This window comes from Scardinius erythrophthalmus (assembly GCF_964197995.2).
Source record: "Scardinius erythrophthalmus genome assembly, chromosome: 6".
Taxonomy (NCBI): domain Eukaryota; kingdom Metazoa; phylum Chordata; class Actinopteri; order Cypriniformes; family Leuciscidae; genus Scardinius; species Scardinius erythrophthalmus.
Window position 1 is genome coordinate 38,187,125 of NC_138226.1, and position 23,567 is coordinate 38,210,691.

General features: G+C 37.0%; 1 protein-coding gene across 1 annotated transcript in view; it reads left to right on the forward strand.

Annotated features, from left to right (window-relative positions):
• The first annotated feature begins 12,744 nt into the window (after positions 1-12,744).
• Positions 12,745-23,567, forward strand: part of myo3b (myosin IIIB) — a 154,554-nt gene continuing 143,731 nt past the window's right edge. The window contains exons 1-4 of the mRNA XM_081369161.1: positions 12,745-12,834; positions 13,049-13,148; positions 14,667-14,743; positions 18,752-18,897. Coding sequence (XP_081225287.1) covers positions 12,775-12,834; positions 13,049-13,148; positions 14,667-14,743; positions 18,752-18,897 — 383 coding nt within the window. The 5' untranslated portion in view covers positions 12,745-12,774. The remainder of the gene's footprint in view (positions 12,835-13,048; positions 13,149-14,666; positions 14,744-18,751; positions 18,898-23,567) is intronic.

Below are 23,567 nucleotides of genomic sequence, written 5' to 3' on the forward strand. Positions count from 1 at the left end.
GTGTGTGTGTGTGTGTGTGTGTGTGTGTGTGTGTGTGTGTGTGTGTGTGTGTGTGTGTGTGTGTGTGTGTGTGTGTGTGTGTGTGTGTGTGTGTGTGTGTGTGTGTGTGTGTGTGTGTGTGTGTGTGTGTGTGTGTGTGTGTGTGTGTGTGTGTGTGTGTGTGTGTGTGTGTGTGTGTGTGTGTGTGTGTGTGTGTGTGTGTGTAACTTAGACTTGGGAGGTTAACTAACCCTGAGATGTGTGTGTATGTGTGTGTGTTTACCCTGTGCCCAGCGGGCTGGATAACTCTGAGGAAACACAGAAGCCAGAGTTGTATCATCTTCATGGCAGGATATGGTGAGAGAGAGACTGGGGTTCTTCACTGTGCTGATGTTTAATATGCATCACACACAAAACTGGAGAACATCCATCTCTGCACTGTACCAGAAACTTGCATGTCAGTGGTTGCTTCCAATTCTCTGCATTGGCATTGGTAATCACATCTAGCTAGCATCGCTTTACATCAACCAATAAAATCAAGAGATATTTTCTTAAGCCTCGGGCTGAGTGTAATGCCTGATCAGAAATGTCTGTTACATCCTTGGTTGTAACTGATAAAATAAAATAAAATAAAATAAAATAAAACCACTTTTGTTGCTAGTTGCTGGTCTACCTGTTTAGTGGTAGAGTTCAGCAGGCTAACTACAAACACACAGTAAGTATTGTTATTATTATTTAATTTGACCATTTATAGTTTCAGCTATATCATGAGATATGCCATATATAATTTAAAGAATTTTTTTTTTTTTTTTTACATTTTACTTTTGTAAAAATTACTTTTTTACTATTGTAATTTACTATTTGTTAAAATAATGTACATGGTTAAGGCTACACAAACTATCAAGCAGTGAACAAGTTCTTTCAGCCAGTGGGATCATAGCAAATTTAGTCATGAAAGCATACATGGATACACACTTCAAAAATACATGTCAATAGAACGGTATGATACAGTATACTATATGTCAAATAATTTGTGTGGATGTTGAATAGGACAAGGTTGTATCTATATTACTATTAGTCGTTCCCTTGTCGTAAATCGAATCGAGGAGGGGAAAAAAAATGGCCATGATTTACTAAATCAAGGGAACAATTTATTAGCCTATATCATGCACACGATTTAGTAAAACAAGGGAATGAATTATTATATCATGTCCACGATTTAGTAAAAGAGGGAATTAATTATTATATTGTACGGCCAATTTACTTAAAGGTGACATATTATGCCCCTTTTTCACAAGATGTAATAAAATCTAGGGTGTCCCCAGAACATATGGGTTGGGTGTGGGCGTTTTTTGTGTGTGTCCCTTTAAATGCAAATGAGCTGCTGACAACGGATACTCTGGCAATAACAAAACAAGCGAATTTCAGTCACATTTCAGAAATAACCTGTAGTGAGTGTAGCCTTACAGAGAGAATCAGGAAGAGGTTAAACTTTTAGACGCACAGTCTAGACGTTTCTGAATGGTTAGTGGATATATTTATTTAGTTGTTGTGGAGTTACATTGATTCATCTCATCGACTTGTATCGTCATGTTTAAGTTGACAGAGTTCCCTGAGGTCTTTATATGACAGCTGTAACATTTTTTGCTCTAATAGTGTTTAGTGCTCGTCTGTACAGCGACGACAGAACAGTGTGCATGCTTTGCTCGAACTTTTGGCGGCGGCCATGTGGGTGAAGACGTGCTGCAGATTAAGGGGGAAATTATAATAAGATCCCCTTCCGACGTCAGAAGGGGGGCGTTATCTGATTGGTTTATTTTTTTGACATGCTTGCAGAGAAAGGCTTACCAAAACAAAGTTACTGGGTTGTCAGTTTTCATGTTTTCTGGGTTGTTAGATGCACCGGGGACCCGATTATAGCACTTAAACATATGGAAAAAGTCAGATTTTCATGATATATACCCTTTAAAATTAGAGAACGAATTAGTAAATCGTGGCAGATAAAAAAAAAATATATATATATATATATATATTGAATGATTATTGATACTTTACTTTATCTTTGTTATAGTTATCTTCCTTTGTATAAACAGCCCTTAGGAAAGGCATAATACATGTGTTCATCAAGCTTTGTGCAGTGTTAGTGTTGTTGTAATACAGGAAAGATGCGATGGCTCATATGCGCTCTTGGTCTCAGTACGGGTCGATCTTTCAGTGGTCCTGCTTCTAAATCCAGCGTTTACTGGTAGACACAGTCTGTCACATTCCCTTAACAGGATTACAGCGGACAGGAGTGTGACCATCTGCCCTGAATGAAGTCAGGCCTCGGTCAGTGTGTGTGTGTGAGGGGAGGTTAGAAAATAAGATTATCTTGTAAGACCTTCCTTCCCTCTGTCTATGCTTCACTCTAACTTCACTTACACGCTCACCTGACCAGTTCTGCCACGCTTCTCTAGACACCAGCGGTCCAGCGCTGTCTGTTAAACCGCTGAACTGAAAGTTATGCTCAGTATTCATCCGAGTTGATTTCTGGGTTTTGTGGTGGTGTTGTTGTGTTGCAGTGTGGGGGTGGCATGTAATGTAAACCCATCAAACTATGCGTGTGGTGTCTACCGCAGGTTTACCACACTGAGAGAGAGAGTGCCTGGCCGGTGTTTTAATGCGGTTGCTAAGGTGTTGTTAGTGAGTGTTTTTAGTGCACAGCAAGTGGTTGCTATGGCAGTGCTCACTGATTGCTATGGTGTTCTGGAAAAGTAATAAACTTCTGGCTTCTTTTAATCTTCATTTCAAATATATTTAAATGAAACTGAAAGTTATTGCTCAGGTCAACCACGTAAAGTCTAGCATATGAAGTAATATTCAGATTTTTTTAATGGAGTAGTTTATTGTACCTTTAGAGAAAATATAAAAGAAACTCTAAAAAGAAGATTGGATTGTGCGTTTTATGTTTTGTATTATATTTGATGCATTAGGCTTTTATGGCTCATATAGTATGATAGGAGAATATTGAGCTCATACTTGAGGACGAAAAACACTATTCAGAGACACAAACTGATCAAAAGCATCCAATTTGGTGCAGATGCTGCTAATATTTATATGACCAAAAAAATAAGATGAAATTCTGATGTCGAGATATTTATGTCTACTTAAAATGCATATAAATATTAGTTATCACTCTGTATCTCGCTGTGTCTTGATAAGATGATATTTAAATAAAAGTATAAATAAGTAACCGTTCCTCAGAAGCCTGATGTATCATATTGATACTCACATTTTAACACGATTAAAAAAATACGGTGTTTGGATAATCAAGTAAATTAAGGCTATTCTGTTTATTGAAGTAATATTTTCATTTAGTATTTTCTTTCTCTCTAAACTGATCTCACTCACTATACAGTTGTGTGAGGGTGTATGTAAGTTGAAGTAGGTGGCTTTAGTCCACTTGGTGCTTATGTTGAAATTGCTAACAACATAAAAGTTATTTCAGTTACACTTTATTTTAAGGTGTTACAGTGTAATTATACATTTAAGTACTGAGTAATAATAATTAACTACATGTACTTTGGGTTAGGATTACGGTTTGGTTTAGCGTTGGTTGCATGTAATTATGGATAATTTAGAGTTATTACTATAGTAACTACTGTACGTGTAACAAGGACACGTGTTACCAGTTATTCTTATATTTGACCCGTGTAGCTGGGAGCTGGAGGGGGGACTTTTTCACAAGGCCTTTTACTTTTACTCAGATGACAGAAGGCATGAAGAAGATTGTGTACAACAGGTTTTTCAGAAAGGTTTTTTAATCATGAGGCCTCAGAAATGTGTGTACCAAATACGATACAGCATGGCTTCAGAAGGGTTGATTGACTATTACGGCTGTGTATTGTGAATGTGATCTGTGTGTATTGGACAGATGTTAAACTGGCACGTGCACTAGCAGAGAATGAGAGACAGCTCTCTGTTAGCCTTCACTGAACTATTGTGCTTGCTTGTTGTTTTCACTCAGGTCCTGCTTCACTGGTCTCCTATTCCCATGAGAATATGAGCCATAGCAACACAGTCTCTGTTTATGACTGCAGAGACACTGTCATTACCGTCTCAGAGCTAGCACACAAAGATATTGCGTTTTTCACTGAAACAAACACATTTTTCTCTTTTTACCTTTAAGCACGTTGTTGTTTGTTTTCTGTGTCCCTTATGGTTTAAATGAACCTGTTTGAGGTAGCTTTATAGAAACATTGAATAGGTTCTATCTTATAGTTTGTGGCTCATAGTTTAACAATCCTTTGATATTAAAATAATCAGAAGTCATCCCCTGTTACATGTGAACACATAATCCGTAAGTGTTTCTGCATATCAAAACATTATGGGAGTTATTCGAGTCACATGACTGACACACAATTCATAAACAATTCCCTCCCACCCATGTGCGCCTGTATAACTGTATTGTATAACTTACTGTCTTCCATATAAAGCTCTTTTATGAAAAGATCCATCTGGCTAATGAATATTTAAAACAAGATCATATTACACATTACAACCTAATGAATAATTCATAGAGGCTGATTAGGATGATTTGGGCTTGTAGCAATGACAAACCCTCACATACATTTCAGCAACTTGTTAGGAAGGTCCATCAAATTGAGGTATGTTCTTTGTTAATTTTTTTATGTATTTTGGATTTTTTTTTCATATTTATTACTCATAATTAAAACATTTTAAGCTATCATCAAGGTAATATCCTATACTTTTGCCAAAGTTCCTAAAGGAGAAAACTTGTTGGAATGGTTTGTTTTATGATCTTCATATCGGTGCTCTTTTGTACTGGATTTGAATGTCGTATCTGAGGGGACAGTTACATTTATGGTTATGTGACAAAGTTTTGCATGATTAGACAGTTGTTAAGCCTGCAGTGTCATGAGTGGAACTGGTGATGGATTTTATGTTTCTTCAGTCTTTGAAAATTGAAAACTTGTGATCATTAAATATGAAATATAAGTATTGATACTCTGTAATTTAATGATCTGTATAATATATTAGTTGAACTGAGTTGTGGCTTTTCTATAAGTGTACCTGTCTCTCCATGTGTGGGGGGTGAGGTGTGTAGAGGCAAGGGAGTGTGAGAGAGGGTGAAAGTTAATATGGAAAAGAGCAGATCAGATGACACCTATTCAACTCCACTACACTGACAGATACTTCAGTGACTCAAAGCACATTTGGGCAGCATTAATAAACTATCCATGCTGTCTTACACACAGCAGAGACAAATAGCAAGTGACTTACACATTCTCAATGCTGAAGGCTGCTGTCTGTTTGGTTAGACCTAAATCTTTTCTACACTGTAAAAAAAAAAAAAAAAAAAAAAAAAAAAACTGTTAAATTTACGGTAAAAAAAACCCAGCAGCTGTGGTTGCAAGAAATTTACCGTAAAAAATACGGTAGCAACATTTTAGGTTTTACAGACCTAACTTAAATGTACAGTAAAAATACTTATTTCATTATCTGATATAATGTTAATTTACCAACCTATTGAAGCACTAATATTTGTTTTGTACCATTGTAATACACTGACAACAACCATTCACAGTCACACAATCACATCACAAGCAGCTCTTCAACAATACAATATTAATATATAGAAACTGCAGTGTCATTCACACAAACACTAAACACCATCAGGGTAATACACATGAAATTTGAACAACATTAAATGTAACATAAAAACCTAATGTACTGAGACTGACTGAAGAAAAATATTGAAGAAAGTTATTTCAACAAAAATACATCAAATGTGAAGTGTCACGCAGGGAATTGTGGGAATGTCAATTTACGTTTTTTTATTAGTGTAAATTATACAATGACTTGTTCTTTTTCACTTCCAAAATTTAACGGTATTTTACTGTAGAATTACATTAAATGTACTCTACTATCACAGTTATTTACAGTATATAGTACGGAAATTTTGTTAACCAATAAACAGTTTTTCACTCTTTTACCGTTAAACTCACAATCATTTTTAGATAAAACTTCAAAGCTGCATTTAAGGAATTATGGAATGTGGGATTTAATTAATCAGAATTTAAGAATTGTCTTTCTTTCAATTCATGAGTGTGAATGTGAATTGGAATTTTAATTAAGGTAAATAATAATTAAATTAAATTGACTTTGGGATAAATTAAAGCATTCTTGGAAGTGCCCTTCCACTTAAAAATAACAATTTATTAAATCTAATGGAGATATATGAGCTAAGTCAAGTCACATGTACTGTTACAAAGTACAATCTTATTAAACTGTTTTATCACATAAACTGTTAAATATAAATGCATTGATTATCATATTACGAGTTATTCACAATGAGAAATGTACTTCCGTCAGTTCAAAATTGAATTACTATTCTGCAGCCTGTTTACTATACCTCAGTTCAGATTCATTTCAAATTAAGAAAATAACTTCTGATTTAAAAGGAATTTTCAATTTCACATTGAATGGTGCACAAGTATTCAAAGTATTATAATATTTTCTGTTTTCCTTGGGTGGTCTGGAAAATGTGTTTCCTTCTAAAAAAATTAAAAAAAGGACATCGGTCAAAATTCAGCTGTGCTCTCTACCTCTCCAGAAAATAGATGAGGGTATGAAATATCCATCTCACACGGCACAGTCAAAGCATCCATCGGTCTAATCTCTCATGCTATTCATAATTCTGTGTGTGCAAGCCTCAGAGCCCCCACGGGCAGAACACCATTTACCTTTTCCACTTCAACGTGACCTCAAAATAAACGCTTCCCTCCCTCAGGAGTCTGCATGACTGGCAAAATCCATCACATTGATCTGATATATTAGACTCAGTAGAGCCATTATCATTTATTTAAAAAATCTTGTAGAGGTGAATATGAAATGCAAGCATGCAAAAGTAAAACCATCTTCCGCAGTGTGTCGGTCTAGGTGCTTCAGTTTTAGCCTTTTATTACGAATGAATGATGGTTGGGAGATTAGTGAGAATCATTACATGAGCAGAAGACCATTTATTATCGGCCATTACATTATTTTTTGATGAGGTGTCATAATTAAACTTAACAGTAACCATAATGTTGATATTGGCACATTAATTAAAAATTAGCACCTCTGTACTATATACTTTTTTATAATTTGTCGTTATGCTTTACCATTTAAAGTCAGTATTTCAGTACTCAAATCATTCCACCGTTTTAAACTAAGCTGGAAATCAGAGCGTGTTTGTGCCTCGTTTATCATCACGCTGTAGTGAGGACAGACATCGGTCCCCATGTCTGTGGTATCTCTCCATACCTCTCTAGATTACAATCAGGAGGGAAAGTTTTGGACATCTCGACTCTAAATGATAAATGAGAGAGTGGTAGTCCTGAGCTACATGACGGAGTTAATCTCTGTTAAATCCAATCACGGAGAGCTGATTGTGACTTCTTAGAGCGCAGTGATGGGAAAGTAGTATCTGAATCCATCAACGCATACTCGTAGACGCTAGCGAAACACGCAGCTCTCTTGCATAGAAAATAATTATAGACCCTTTTTTTCTTTTACTTTTTTTTTCTGGCTGGGGCGCTATGATGACATTTTGTACTCATGAGAATATTTGTGGGTTATTGAGTGTTTGTTGTTAAGGGGATGAGTCAAAGAAAGGTCTTGTTCTCCATGTAAGTACTTACACTATTGTAATTGTGATGTTCTTTTTAAACTGTCTGCCCTAATGGCAAACACAGGTTACTCTAGAGAAGTGAACTAAAGCCGATTATGAACATAGGTCTTGATTTGTTTGTGGATACGTGTGTTTTGATCCTGCCTGTCAGATCATTACCACTGTTTTTGTGTAACTGAGGACTCATACCTAACAAAATGACCTAACACTAATGGTGTACCACAAGGCTCAGACTTAGGTCCTTTTTGTTTGTTGTAAATGCTTCCCCCTCTATGTGATATAGTTTAGGAAATAGAGCATTAGCTTTCTTTCTTATGCAGAGGACATATGATGGCAGCTCTAAATACGGTATTTAATGCAATTTATTGAGAGAGATTAATTTTCTGTTATGGTGTCTTGTATTTCTCAAACATTAAGTAAAAGATAATAGCATAGTTTTATGATTTTGTTGTTTTAAAAATCCTCGTGTGATTATCATAATTAGCCATGTGTTATCAAACGTTCTCTAACCTGATGTGACCCCTTAGCCTGTTTAACTTAAGGAGACACATTTTAATTAGATTTACCTAGTGTTCACGTTGGACCATACTTCCAAAATGTGTCTTCATGTACACTAACTGTGAAAAGTTTGGATGCATAACGTTAACAAAAATGATGAAACGACACAAATGAAAGAATGAGAATTGTAGTGACCACAAAAACAAAACAAGCACATTTAAAATGATTGTTCAGACAAAAAAAAAAAAAAATTCATTCTGTTATCATATATTCTTATACCCACATGTTGTTCCGAAGCCTGAATGATTTTCCTCCCCACAAAATACAAGAGCAATGATGGGCAGGATGTTCTCGCTGTCAGGCTGTCAAGCTACTAAAATGACAAAGAGCTTTGTGTGAGGAATGGAAAAAAAGCTTTGTGTGAGAAAAAGACTGAAATCTGGTCATTTTTTACTTTAAATCTTCCCTCTGAATTTTCTCAAATGCAATTTTCCTTTTGTACAATTATGAATATGTGTATATCCAAATTTGCCACGTTGCATGTAGTTGCAAGGCACATGTTTTGCAAACTGATGTCAAACCTTGTGTGACACGTTTTGATGTGTGATATTTCAGTAGACTGTATGTGAGCGTTAATGAGATCTGAGCCCTGCAGCAGAGGGGAAGATTGTTGACTAATGAATTTCAGTCTTTCCATGTTATGGCTTCTGAAGAGTTGAAACATTACACACAATTTGTCATTTTTGTAGCCAGTTTTCTTACGTCTTGTCACTTTCATTGTTTGAAAAAGAACAGTGAACATAAAATGTGTAAACTATATGCTAAATTTCTCATTTTGTGTTCCATGGAGAAATAAAAATCATACAGTGTTGGAATGACATGAGGGTGAGAAAATGGTGACAGAATTTAAATTTTGTGGTGCACTATTACATTTACATTCAGCATAAAGGTGCAGTCATTTTTATTTAATTTTTAAGGACAAAAAGTCCATTGTCATTAATGAAGCAAGCAGATTTCTGTTGGTCAACATGGCAAATATGTGTGACCAACTTGAACTTCTTGTGAAATCTGCATAGGGAAATCCTTCGCCCTCAGGCAAATTATATGAATTACTATTAAAATGACTTGATTTTGACCATGAAAATTCACCAAATAATGGTAAATGCAACCGTACCTACGTGTATAAAGAACTGTGTGAAGAAATGTAATTAAATCTATGCTTTGAATTACTGTTACTTGTAATGTTCAGGAGGTCTCTCTATGGGCTGTATCCCTACAAGTCAAGCATGATCGGTTTAGAGTCGCTGGCAGATCCATCTTCTGATTGGGACATCATGGAAACAATTGGAAAAGGAACCTATGGCAAGGTCTACAAAGTCATCAATAAGAAAGATGGAAGTCTAGCAGCAGTGAAAATTTTGGATCCCATTAATGTGAGTCATTTTTGGGCTTTCTGAGATGTTATTCAGTTGTGTCATCTGTGTTCAGTATATTGCAATCATGTCCTCTTCATGATGTGAGCACAAGGAAACAGTTACTTCCATGTACTCTGCTTTCCTTGGGCTTTTCTTCTGAGAGTCTTAAACCTTCATTTTTATAGACTAGACCCAATAGATTCAAAAGGGGGCAGTGTGGCATTACTGTTCAGTAATGAATCTGAAAAAAGTGTGCTGAAAATGTACTGTGAATATACAGTATGTAACCTTTACCTATCTACAGTCAAATAAATGTATTTTAGGATGTAAGACTCCATATTTACAATGATTTGAACATCAAACAAAAACAGGAAAAAAAAATTAAAGGCATTTCTTCTCTTGTCCTCTGGCTTGTCTCAGAATCCCAGTTACACTAACAGAGTAAGTAGATGTTCTTCCCTATAGCGCTATTGATTTTTGGAAAACTAGCCAGGATGTTTTATTTGTATGTCTAACCCTGATATTCCCCATGTTGTGTGATGTCATTAGTGCTGCTTGATCCCCCATAACCCCCTGCTGCACAGTTCATGCATGGCTGCCCTTACTGTACCAATCGAACACCCTGCTGGTCATACAAGCTCATGCACGAAAGCTTGGGAGCGTTATTGACACCTTTTTCATTGTTATCATCTGTTCTAACCCTAACCCTAACCCTAACCCTGTATATGGTAGCTTTTTTGAATCAGATGTCCATGTAGTTTGTCATAGAATCCCATAAGAACACCATGCCATTACACACAACAAATGCAAATTATACTAAACCCCCACAAACCAGGGTGTTATTTTGCTTGCTCACATATATGATTAATGCGGCTGTGCTAATGGTTGTGTCAGGATGTGGATGAGGAGATTGAAGCGGAGTACAACATCCTGCGCTCACTATCCAACCATCCCAATGTGGTGAAGTTCTTTGGCATGTTCTACAAAGCAGATGAGCTCTCTGGAGGGCAGCTTTGGCTTGTTTTGGAGGTACATTTCTTTTTCAGAGTTTGGATTTGCATTACATAGTCCACAGGAAATAGTTTCTAGGGCCCTGTTTACAGCTGATATTAAGATGCGTTTTGTTCGATCTGAGCAAGTAGACGAGGGAGACACATTACCGTTTACACCTGGTGTTTTAATACGTCTCTTTTGTCCACTTTCAACCACTTCTGTCCTGTCTTCTTCGAGGGGAGGGTCTATGTTTTTTTTTTGTTTTTTTTTAAATCTTTCGAGCTAATGGACAAAATAAGCTCACTCAATTTACATATGATTCGAGAGCATCAGCTCTCATAGTTTCTGCTCTGTCAGTTGCAAGACCAGCCATATGCTGTGAGTGTGTGTTAGAAATCAAGAATGGTGAGAGAACATTGTGTTTAGTACATTTTTAGTCTTCAGCCGACAAAGTTTAAATCCCGTCTGTCTAGAGCTCTTCCCATAATGTTACTCATTAGATCAGTAGATGGAGAGCAGATGGTGTTTTGTGGCTGTTTGAACACATTCGATCACATGAGTGTTTTCAACTACCTCTGGAAGTGGTCGAAAGTGGACAAGCTTAAACGTTTTAGACCCCGTTTACTCCTGTATTTAGTGTCCACTTGTGATCCGATCGACTAAAACGCATCTTAATACCAGCTGTAAACAGGGCCTAGGAGATTTCCATGAAAGTTGCATCCCCTTGTAAAGTGGTAGTTATTAGTATGGTACTTGTTAGTGTCCACTTGTAAAGTCGTGAGGCAAATTTCTGATATTACAGTTTCCAGGTCCAAGCCTTCACCACAATCTCAACAGCCGTTTTTGAGTACTATTCATTTAGAGCACACATTTAAATACATACATTAACATCTTTTAAAACTCACTTTGTACACTACAATCTAAAAGTTAAGTTACTTTAGTCCAGTAAGTGTTCATTTTGAAATATTACAACAATATTAAAGTTCATTTTACAATTAGTTTATAAAAATCAGTGAAGATTTCACAGACAAGTTTTCAAGACATGTACAACGACCTGAAGGTGGACATATTTAATTATACTAAAGGCATTTTATTTCCCAAAAAAGTATAAACTGTCAGTCAGATGACAGAAGGCATGTAGTAGATTGGTTCAACATGTTTTTTTTCTGCAGTTGATAATTGATAAGTTTTTATCATGTTGATAATTTAGAGGTAAATTAGAGGATAATTTTGTCCAAATTTGCGTATCAAATATGATACATTAGGCTAGGGTTAACTGTTATGTACTAACATTCAAATTCATTATTTGATACAACTCTCTTATTCTATACATATACATCTTTTTAATTTGTACTTATATTTTTTAAAACCCTTCATATAATACATAGTAAATACAATTGCAGCACATGTGTTTTGCAATGCAACATCCACACAATAATGAGTAAATACATTTTTTGGAGTAAATACTTTTTACACAATTTTAATTTTAATTTTGTAAAGTTAAAATTGTAAAATGGAAATTTAAATTTTACACAAATTAAAGACATTTAATATAAAGTGGGACCAAATGTAGCCCATATGCTTTGTTCACTACATTCCAAGTGAATGTTTTATTAGTGAAAATGTTTAGTGGAATGGTCTAAAATGGAAGTTATTTACTTAAAATCATTTGTTGACCTCCAAATCTCATTGAAGTGTGCAGACAGACTGAATGTAAGCAAAACCTATTTAAAGCTATGGAGAAGGGTACGATTTTGAACTCTTCCTGTCACAGACTGGAGCTCGTCAGCTGCATGTTTTCACTGTATGGAAAAGTGCAGCACAGACATTACTATAAATATTTTATTTTGTGTTCTAGAAAAGAAAGAAAGTAATATGTTTGGAATGTTGTATAGCTGACTAAAAGATGACAATTATTTTTTTTTTTGTTATTTAGCATGTGCATGCATGATATGTCATAGCTGGTTTTACAAATACACTGCCAAGATGAATAAAAACACAGTGTGGTGTGTTTCGTTAGCCTATGAATCATAAAAAGTGCTGAAGTCTTACTAATTTAGCTCCTGTTGTTTGGTTGCCCTTTTCTCTATTACTGCATTAATCTATTTCTCTCTCTTTCTCTCTCCTTTTCCTCATTACTTTCCCTCTCTGTCTGGTGTTTCTCTCTGTTAGTTGTGTAATGGGGGTTCAGTAACGGAACTGATAAAGGGTTTGCTGATGAGGGGAAAACGTCTTGAGGAGCCCATCATCTCCTACATCCTGTGTGGAGCGCTTCTGGTGAGACACACACACACACACACACACACACACTGAAGTAATCTGCTCACCCCAGCACAGGGAACGCTGCCTCAGCGCTCTGACCGTGCCAGAGTAGTTATTTTGGGTCATGATAGTGAGGCGAGACAGTGTCCAGCTGATCAGAGGCAGTCTGGCCTTCAGGCTCAACTCACTGACTTCAACTGGCTAAAAGTTTCTCTGGCTTTTTTCTCAGGGTCTCCAGCATCTTCACGACAACAGAATAATCCACCGTGACGTGAAGGGCAACAACATCCTCCTCACCACAGACGGTGGAGTCAAAGTGGTGGACTTTGGTAATGGCTACTGCTGTTTCTCTGCAGAGAGAGGTGGATTTTATTATAGAAAGAGAGTTTTATTTTGAAGTTTTATTTACATTTTCCTTTCCATACTCCAACAATCTACACAGTGACCATGTTTTGTCAAGCTCCAAAATGGACCACATACTAGTTTTAGTAAAAGTTTTTGTATTTTTTGTCATTCTGTTATTTTAACAGTACAGTGAAAAGACATTTAAACCAAAGTAAAAATCAAACAACAAATGTATTTATGGTCATAAACATCTATAATGGTCATCAGCATATATATATATGGTTGATCTTACTCCAATTTGGACCAGTTTATATTCCAAGATGGCTTTAACATGTCCTTGATGGGCAATAATGTCTATTACGAACATTAGCTGGAAAATAACGGAAATATGATATATTCTTCAAAAGAATATATGAAAGTGTACTCTCCTTAAGTACACTTATGTGGCCTTTTATTTCAGTAGCTTTTTTAAAAACATAGCTACTTTTAATGCTAACAAATAACTGACTTTTATTGGTTGTTTGAACTGGTTGCTGAACCAGTTTAGCTGGTCTTGAGTGCTGAGTGTAAAACATCAAATATATTTGATTTACTGCCTCGGTTTATTCACAATTAATTTGTTGACCATACATGACATAAATTATTAGTATTATACAGATACACATCATATATTTTTTACCATATTGTTCCAAATATATGACGACCCTGATTATAAGACGACTGCCCTTTTTCAAGATGTACCTTTTGGGAAAAGGCTTAAAAAAAAAAATTGCTTTTATGTGAAAATAATTTTTTATACTGCATATTTTTCATATTTAAAATTTTGTATTGAAAGTATGGTAAATACTGTTAAAATGTACCAACGATCTCATTCAAAAATAAACATGTTTTTTTGTTCAGATGTATTTCTAAGAAAAAAACATCATCTTATATTCGGAACAATACGTAGACATAATAAAATGAACAGCATGCTAATGCTCTACCATGAGTTGTCAGCAAATGAAATGCTGCTAAATGGAGGTGGAGCCGTTCTGGCGTCTGTGCTTATCAAACGCATCCTCACACATCATGTGAATGGGGTTAAATGGTGTTTGGCATGGAAAGTGTGTGTGTGGGGGTGGGGGTGGGGTGGGGGGGGGGGGTGGGGGGGCATTGATTCTCGTCTGCCTGAGGCGTGTTTGTCCCGTGTGGATGTGAGAAAGAAGTGGACCCCTGCCGGGAAGCAAAATGCCCTCATCACGTAATGCTTATGAATGCTAATGTCACGTCAGATTATTTGCCACCTCCTAAATGTCTGAATCCCTCGGAGTATTATTTGGTCCTACTTGAGAAATAATTGTACAGTTATTGCTGTGAATTATCACAGATGTTCAAAAAAAAAAAAAACATAAAAAAAATTGAGGGAAAAATGTACCTCATGAAGGGAAAAAATAACCTTATGAAGGGAAAATATAACCTTATAAAGTATGATTCTGACACATGTTGTCTCTGATCTCTTGCAGGAGTCTCCGCTCAGTTGACAAGTGCCCGTCTACGCCGAAACACATCTGTGGGAACTCCTTTCTGGATGGCTCCTGAGGTCTGTCCTGTTACAAAAAAATAACACTTTTATTTCTAAATCTAGCCAGTCAACATCCATCTCTTCCTATGTTCCAGTACAAAACATTTTATTGTTAAAGGGAGAGTTCACCCAGAAATGAAAATTCTGTTATAGGCCTTTATCACACTACCACGTTCGAAAAGCATAAGCTTCAAATAGCAGCGTAAAATGCGCTCCACTGTAGCCTGTGTAAATGGCGGGACCCATAGCACAGGATTGTTGTGATTTATTGTTGTACAGTTCATCACAGATACTTTATCTAAACACATCAACCATAGTTTACAATCTTTAGCTGGCTATGATGAAACAAAGAAAATGGTGTCATGTTATGTAAAGGATTAATGCATTTATGTAAACGATTATTAAAGGGGGGGTGAAACACTCAGTTTCAGTCAATCTCATGTTAATCTTGAGTACCTATAGAGTAGTATTGCATCCTTCATATCTCCAAAAAGTCTTTAGTTTTATTATATCTATAAAAGAAAGACAGGCTGTACCGAGTCTTTCCGGAAAAAACGAGCGGCTGGAGGCGGGCCGTGTGGCCGGAGCTAAAGAATCACGAGCATACATACAGAATGCGTTTTTGCTTAGAAAAACGTGAGATGGACAGTGAAATGGGGGAAAAACACAAGGTCTCGAGAGTTTTTTAAAAGTAGAAATGATTTTAACTTGAGCGCAGTGTTTTTAGAACACCATGTCATGCGCGAGTTTTACAAGATTTGTGTGTGTTTACTCATGGTTTATGAGGACATGAATTGGTTTATGGATTATTGTATGTGACTTAGCAGTAGCAAGCGGAACAGTTTTGCACATCAGACTAGTATTTTCATAGAAAAACAATGGAATAGTAGCGCATTTCAATGAAGAAGCGCGCTTTGTGTGAACGGCCCACACAATTTTGTGTGAAATTACACTGTAATAAATTGTGTAAATTACACAATTATTTTGTGTGAAAATAGGTTTATTATGAAATAATTCATTTATTTCTACATATTTTCACACTCTTTGTGTATTGTTGTTTGGAGTGGTTTTACAATTAACAAACAGACACCTACAGTGGCCAGCTAAACAAATGTATTTAAACACACACACACACACCATACATCGCATGCTCCATAGATACATTAACTATACGTGATCATGTTGTTTACTTGCTGTGCTTACGCGCCGATAGCTAACAACACACAGACATTTGAAGCAGTTTTACTCACTGCCTGCGGTTCCAACGCACGACCGTGAACCTTTATCGTTGGGACTGCTCCATCCTTAAGCATTAGCCGATCTGCAAATCCGGCAAATACTTCCCTAAAGCCGAGCACAGCGCTTTGATGGGCGTACTGCTTTCGCTCTCTCGCTCTGGTCTACGGGTGCGCGCGCGCCCTTCCGGGAGAAGTGCCCTTAGGACCCGTATAAGGAAATTCCGCCCCATCTGACGTCACACATGCCCATACTCGAAAAAAACTTTCCGAAACTTGTGACAAACCGGAAGGAGTATTTTTGGTACAGAAATACTCCATCAAACGTACAACTTAATTTTTTAAACTTTGTCCATGTTTAGCATGGGAATCCAACTCTTTAACAGTGTAAAAAACTCAGTATGCATGAAATAGCATTTCACCCCCCCTTTAATAGTTAGTAAGGTAGTTGTCTAGATGTGTGTTCAGTACATGTGTTTACTCTGTTGAGCGATGAGTGAGCAACCTTTGGAGAGTCTTGTGTGAGTGAATGTCTTGTTTGTATGAGTTATGTATTATATATTTCTGCAATTACCATTATCATATTGTGTTTTCTGTTTCATTTGTGTATGTGTTTTCTGTTTAATTTGACTGCCGCTGTAAGGTCAATATCAATTTTTTTACCTGGACTCGAGGACCCCCTCGAAAACGAGATGGTTCATCTCAAGGGGTTATTCCTCTTCGATAAATAAATGTCAAATGTTATTCCGGTGCATATTTCATATTATAAAGGTGAGCGCACAAGGCTACTGTATGTGTATGAACAATACAATTAATTACAAAAATAAATACAATTATTAAAGAGAATTAGGTCATACATCCCATAAAATATTAATTACGTAATTGTTAAAGGAGAACTCGGTCAATTTTAACATTGAGCGAATTTTTTTGTAAATTTGGAGTGCTGTCAATACAGAGAACAACGACAAAAATCGGTGTTGCCTACACCATGTTATCCTCTTTTTAAAATTTGCACCCTGTTGACTTCAATGGGGCAAGTACTAAACCTGCTTTTAGCCTCTTAACATCCTTGATGTGTCATTACAAGTGCCCAGCTAATGTGAGTGATTCCTTCAGAGTGATCATGGGTGAATCTGACTGCAGTAGATGTGAAAGATATTAATACAAATGATGTTATTTCAGCCAGCGCACATACCTGTATTTACATCCTGTTCCTGGTCGAAGTCCATAGTAATCGATTGTCGAGTTCACACGCATAGGTTTAGTTACCTATGATCATGCGCGTGAACGCGACAATCGATTACTATGGACTTCGACCGAAAACAGGAAGAAAATACAGGTACAGTATGTGCGCTGGCTGAAATATTCATAAATCATTTTTCTTTAACAATCTTTCTTTGACCTGTGAGTAGATTCATGCAGCTTTGTTAAAAATCTGCATTTTAATGCTGAGTGTGTTTTTGTGTATGTATTAGTGAGCTGTCACTGAGTTTGGTGTGTGTGTGTGGGTCGTGTGAAGGTTAATAGCTGAGCGCCGCTCTGTGAGAGTGAAAGAAAGAGAGAGGTGATGGGGCCAGCGGGGGAGGCCCCTCAGGGCCAATTAAAATACAGTCTAAATGAAACGCTCGGCAATATGCCGATTGGCTACAGTGTTTCTGACAAGCTGATTTAATGCTGGAAAACAACATAAAGTAATTGCTGTGATTATTACAGTCCAGTAATGATTAAACATCACAAATACTGGTTAACTGGAGCTGAAATAAAATTTGTTTAATTTAGAAAATGGTTTGGCTAAATCCACATGGATATGCTGGGTAAATGAGCAGAAATTAAAGAGCTTATTTAACCATTTTGAACCGTATAATAACGAAACTGATATGAATCCCTCTAGTAGACCATAGTCAGCGCACAGTATTGACCTTCTGACAGGAGTGGAAACGAGGCTGTGACGGATAGAAGGACTGTGTGTTCAATGGATTGTACTGTTGTTTAACAGCATACCAGTTCAGCAGTCTTTTCTGGAAAAAAGAAATAGTTTTGAAAGTTGTGAGTTGTGGAAATACATGATTTTGGACTTTTCTAGTGTGCATGCCATTGTAAAGAATGAAAGACTATCCCTTACAGCCTCGTTTTCATCTGCGTAAAATGTAATTTGGCATCTAACCTGACTAAGGTCTATACATAAATTAACTTTAGTTAGAATTGGAGGCCATTCAATTTTAAAAAGTTCTCAATTATGTTTAGTGTAGGCATCAGATATTTCCAACCCGATATCACGGCAATTCGTACAAATTTATACGACCTCACTCATACGAATTCGTATGATGTTTGCTAAATCGTACATATTTTACGAGTTGCCCAATTCGTACGAATGACCTACCCCTGACTGGGGTTTAGACAAATCGTCAGGTCCTACAAATTCATACAAATTGGTTGTGAGATAGCGTTGGATATTTCTGCTAAAATTCCTTTGGGGACATAAAAATATCCAATAAGAATCAATAGTTGGCATGCAGCATAAGTAGAATATTGATGTATAGAAGAGTATAAAATGAATGTAGATTGCATAACTCACAATAAGAATTAAATCAGTTTTTGAGTTCATAGTAAGCTTGCTGACTTGTAATTAGTGTCTTGACAAATCTGAGCACAGTCGAGATGTCTTCTGAAACTCAAGAGGAGACACATCTGAGATCACTAGGGTCTTTTTTCTCCATTTATTCTGAGAAATACAGTAATCCTATTTGTGCAGAGTGAGCATCATGGTTTGTGTGTGTTTGTCTGTGTGCAGGTGATAGCGTGCGAACAGCAGTATGACTACTCGTATGATGCCCGCTGTGATGTGTGGTCTCTGGGCATCACTGCCATAGAGCTGGCAGACGGAGACCCACCGCTGGCAGAGATGCACCCGGTCAAAGCACTCTTCAAAATACCACGGTAAGAGACACCAGGGGGAGCTATACTCACACAGCAAACGTGAGGACATAGAGGGAGGAATAGATGGAAGTGGAGATAGACAGGAGAGATTGAGGAAAAGTGGAAAATAGGAATAAGAGTAGCGTGAAAGAGAGAGAGACCGAGAGAGACAGAGGAAAGGCCCCAGTGTTCTCATGCACATTGACACTCTGACACAGAGCGTTGATCCCAGAAAATTGCCATATAATTGCTAGAGTGCCTTATGTGTGAACGCAAACACTCTCCGGGATTGATCCCTGATTGATCATTCCCGGAACGCTCCCCGTGTGAACAAAAGGCAGGATCAATGCCCTAAGGTGTGTGTCGTAGTGATGACGCTGAAGCTGAGATCGTTCAGTGAAACGGTACAAGATGCGCTAGTTTATGATTGAATCAGAAAGAAATACACGAGCGTGGTTTCTAGAGAGAGAAATCGCAGATCATAAGAAAACTTAAAACGATGTGGAGACATTACACGTCACATCCTGATGTTATGTGTCTTTACGGGATGTGTGTGAACGTATGCACAGATTCATGAAAATCACTGGCAGTGTGAATGAACCAAAATCAAAGATCCCGGGACACATTATCAGTGTATTTTCCGGAATCTCTGTGAAAGGGGATTCACTGTCAGCAGATTGCAGGAATTAAAACCAATTAAAAACACTTAAATAGGAGAGTAAACTCAAAATCAAAGAAACATGTTGGTTTTGTTTGGAACTGAAATATGAAATATTGTAAAAATATTCTTCAACTTAATAATATGTCCCCTTTAAAGCGTGAAATGTCATATTAGTGCTTTATTCCATTGAATATTCCACCGTGCACTTCACCATGCCTTGCTATATCCCCGCTCACACTCATGTAGCTTGACTGTTTTATTGTCATAGAATTGGGACATGTGTCATAATAGTCTGATTAATGATAAATGATAAGCTTTGGTGACAATCTGACCTTCTGTCATTTCTATGATCACACCATTATCACCCAGAATGCATTGGTTATGTCCTTTGATTGCAATTTTAATTTGTGATTAGCCACCCCCCCTTCCCCATTGTCTTCTCGATGAGGCTGACGCTCATGTTATCTGCCCTGCTCCAGGCCTGCAGGGGATGGGCCGCTCGCTGTCGGGACACTGGGAGTGTCACGCATGTCTTTATGACACTGGCACTACAGCGCTTAGCTCAGTTTTACAGAGAAAGAGAATACTAGCATACTGCTTACTGCACATTATGGAGTATATCCTGTTTTTAAAAGGTCACACTTTATATTAGGTGTCTACTATGTGCTTGCATCAAAATAAGTACAATGTGCTTATTGTTTTGATGTTGTATTGTGAAACTTTGTTGCTACTATTGAGGTAGTCTATGGGTAAGTTTAGGACAGGTTTGGTGGTATGGGTTGGTTTAAGGTTTGGTTTAAGGGTGGGTAACTACAGGCTTAAGTTTGAGAACAAACTCTGATGTTGGCTTGAGAAAGCCTGAATGGGCAGCCTGAGTCAAAAGAGCCAAAACACATGTCTGTTTGGTGTTCTGGAGCTGGCCAAAAAAAAAAGGCTTATTATTACAGTAAAATTATACATACAAGTTAAAATTCACAATAAGTACAATCAATAAATCAGGTTTCAGGTCTGTAGGTGTTCAGGTACAGAAATGTAATAATCAAATGTCAAATAACAGTTATTTTTGTTAGTCTTTAAGTATAGATTGATCCTTGTAAAAGCTACAAAAGTTATTCAGTCAAGAGCAGTGATTATTTTCTCTTTGTTAACATTAACATTATTAACATTAAAGACAGACAGCAGCTGGCTAAATGCGGTCGCTTTAACACATAAAGCACAAATCCAATGATACCTGATAGCCGTTTTCTTTCTCAACTGTTTATGTTCACTTGATTCAGGCCGCACCATTGCACTGAAACTGCGCTCGTTAAAATCACAAATGATTTACTTTTAGCTTCTGACCAAGGCTGTATCTCAATACTAGTTTTACTTGATCTTAGTGCTGCGTTCGATACTATAGATCATACAATACTCTTAGATCGACTACAAAATTATACTGGTGTTCAAGGACAAGCATTAAACTGGTTCAGATCATACTTATCTGACCGCTACCATTTTGTCTGTTTAAATGGAGAAAAATCGATCATAACTCCAGTAAACTATGGAGTGGCACAAGGATCTGTGTTAGGCCCTCTATTATTCTCAATATATATGCTGCCACTTGGAAATATTATAAGGAAACATGGAATTAGTTTCCATTGTTATGCTGATGACACTCAAATCTATATTTCGTCACGGCCGGATGAAAACGCTAAATTATCCAAATTGACAGAGTGTGTTAAAGATATAAAAGATTGGATGACGTGCAATTTTCTTTTATTAAATCCAGACAAGACAGAGGTACTAATCATCGGTTCAAAAACCGCCCACAAAACCTCTTACAATACAACTTTAACATCGTAGGATGTCCTGTTACTTTATCCTCTACAGTAAAAGACCTGGGTGTTATATTAGACTGCAACCTGTCTTTTGAAAATCATATTTCATATGTTACAAAAACAGCCTTTTTCCACCCTAGAAACATTGCTAAGCTACGTAACATGCTATCAGTTTCTGATGCAGAAAAGCTAGTTCATGCATTCATGACATCGAGACTAGATTACTGTAATGCTTTATTAGCCGGTTGTCCTGCATCCTCAATAAACAAGCTACAGTTAGTCCAAAATGCAGCTGCTAGAGTTCTTACTAGATCAAGAAAATATGATCATATAACACCGATTTTAATATCACTGCATTGGTTACCTATAAAGTTCCGTATTATTTACAAGGTATTGCTACTGACTTATAAAGCCCTAAACGGCTTAGCTCCAGTCTATTTAACGGATCTTCTATCGCCCTATAATCCATCGCGCTCTTTAAGATCAATAAATTCGAGGCTTTTGGTCATACCTAGGATATCCAGATCAACCAAAGGAGGGAGAGCATTTTCACATTTAGCTCCAAAACTCTGGAATAGCCTTCCTGATACTGTTCGTTGCTCAGTTTAAAACTAGATTAAAGACGCATCTTTTCGGCCAGGCATTCATATAATATTTTTAATCTTACAGTTCAAACTACAGTCCGGCCTCTAGTTCATAAATGCCAGAGGAGAACTGGCCCCCGACTGAGCCTGGGTTCTCCCAAGGTTTTTTTTTTTCTCCATTAGGTCACCTGATGGAGTTTTAGGACACCATTAGGTCACTTGATGGAGTTTTAGGACACCATTAGGTCACTTGATGGAGTTTTTCGGTTCCTTGCCACTGTTGCCTTTGGCTTGCTCAGTTGGGGATATTTTGGGGATATTTAATTTTATTTTATCAATCAATAAATTCCACTAGAAACAAACCTTGTTGTATTATTTTAATTTAATACTGTGAAGCTGCTTTGATACAATCTGTATTGTGAAAAGCGCTATACAAATATACTTGACTTGACTTGACTTGAGACATAGCCGAATGTTTTGAACAATACTTGAAGAATCATTTTTTTTTTTTTTTGTTTTTTTTTTTCAAAACATGCTCAGATTGTGTTCATGTGAGCTCCACTGATGCTGTCATTAAAGCCAAAGGGGAAAAAAGTTGGTGCAGGATTTACTTTGAGACGATTTTCACTCATAAATTGCTAGTAAATTTCTCAAATAAATAGCAAGTAACACATTGAATTGAACATCAAATTTTGAATACTGGAATAATATTTTCTTGTAAAACGTACTCCAATAGTTTTATTAACTTTCATTTTATTTAAGTTAAATTTTTTCTAATTTTTCAATTCAGCATTTTCTTGTTATGCTGATACTATAATTTGTAATGGAAAAAGGTAAATTTTCGAGTGAAAGTGTGCACTGTTGAATCCCACCGTATGTTATGAAATACTGAGAATTTGAAGATTTGTGTGTTTGTACCGGTGTTGTGGCTGTGCCGTAATGCCGCTGGAGGTTTCGATTATGAATGCTGGATATGAGAAATGATAATGTTAGAATACTGTGCTTTTGCCTTTGCAGGCCCATTTGTCATATGGTTTATGCCTCGGTGCAATAATCATGTAGAGTATCTACACCATCATGACGTGCTTTAAAATGATGTGCTCCCTCTGCTTTTTCACCCAGCTGTCTCTCTCCCTCTATCTCTTGCCTCTACCTTTCTTTTTCTTTATTCTTTTCAAATTAGATATTTGGGCCATGGCGCATAAATCAGATGCGTGGGACCTTTAGCACGTCAGCGGGTGAATAAATCAGTGTTCGTGTGTGTACTGGGGCGTGAAATGATTCTGTTAACATGTCATCTGTCCGGGACGGCGTTCCCACTCTCAGACGGAGAGATTACGAGGGGGCGTGGAGCGATCAGAGCCTTTCAGTGCGAGTTGTTTGACTCTTGATGAAGGCCATCAGAGGGAACTGAATACTGTAGCTGCTCATACACAAGCCTGCACAACCTGAATATGATTATTTGAGCTCAAGCTAGCGTGTTTTTCTCACTGACATACAAGGATTCCTGGGTTTTTAATTAAGGGTAAATCATTTATATTTATTAAAATCTTCGAAGCCTGAGTTGGCTATGGTGTAAAGTGGACTGTATTTAATCCACTGCACTTAATAGAGTTAAAGGCTCATGAT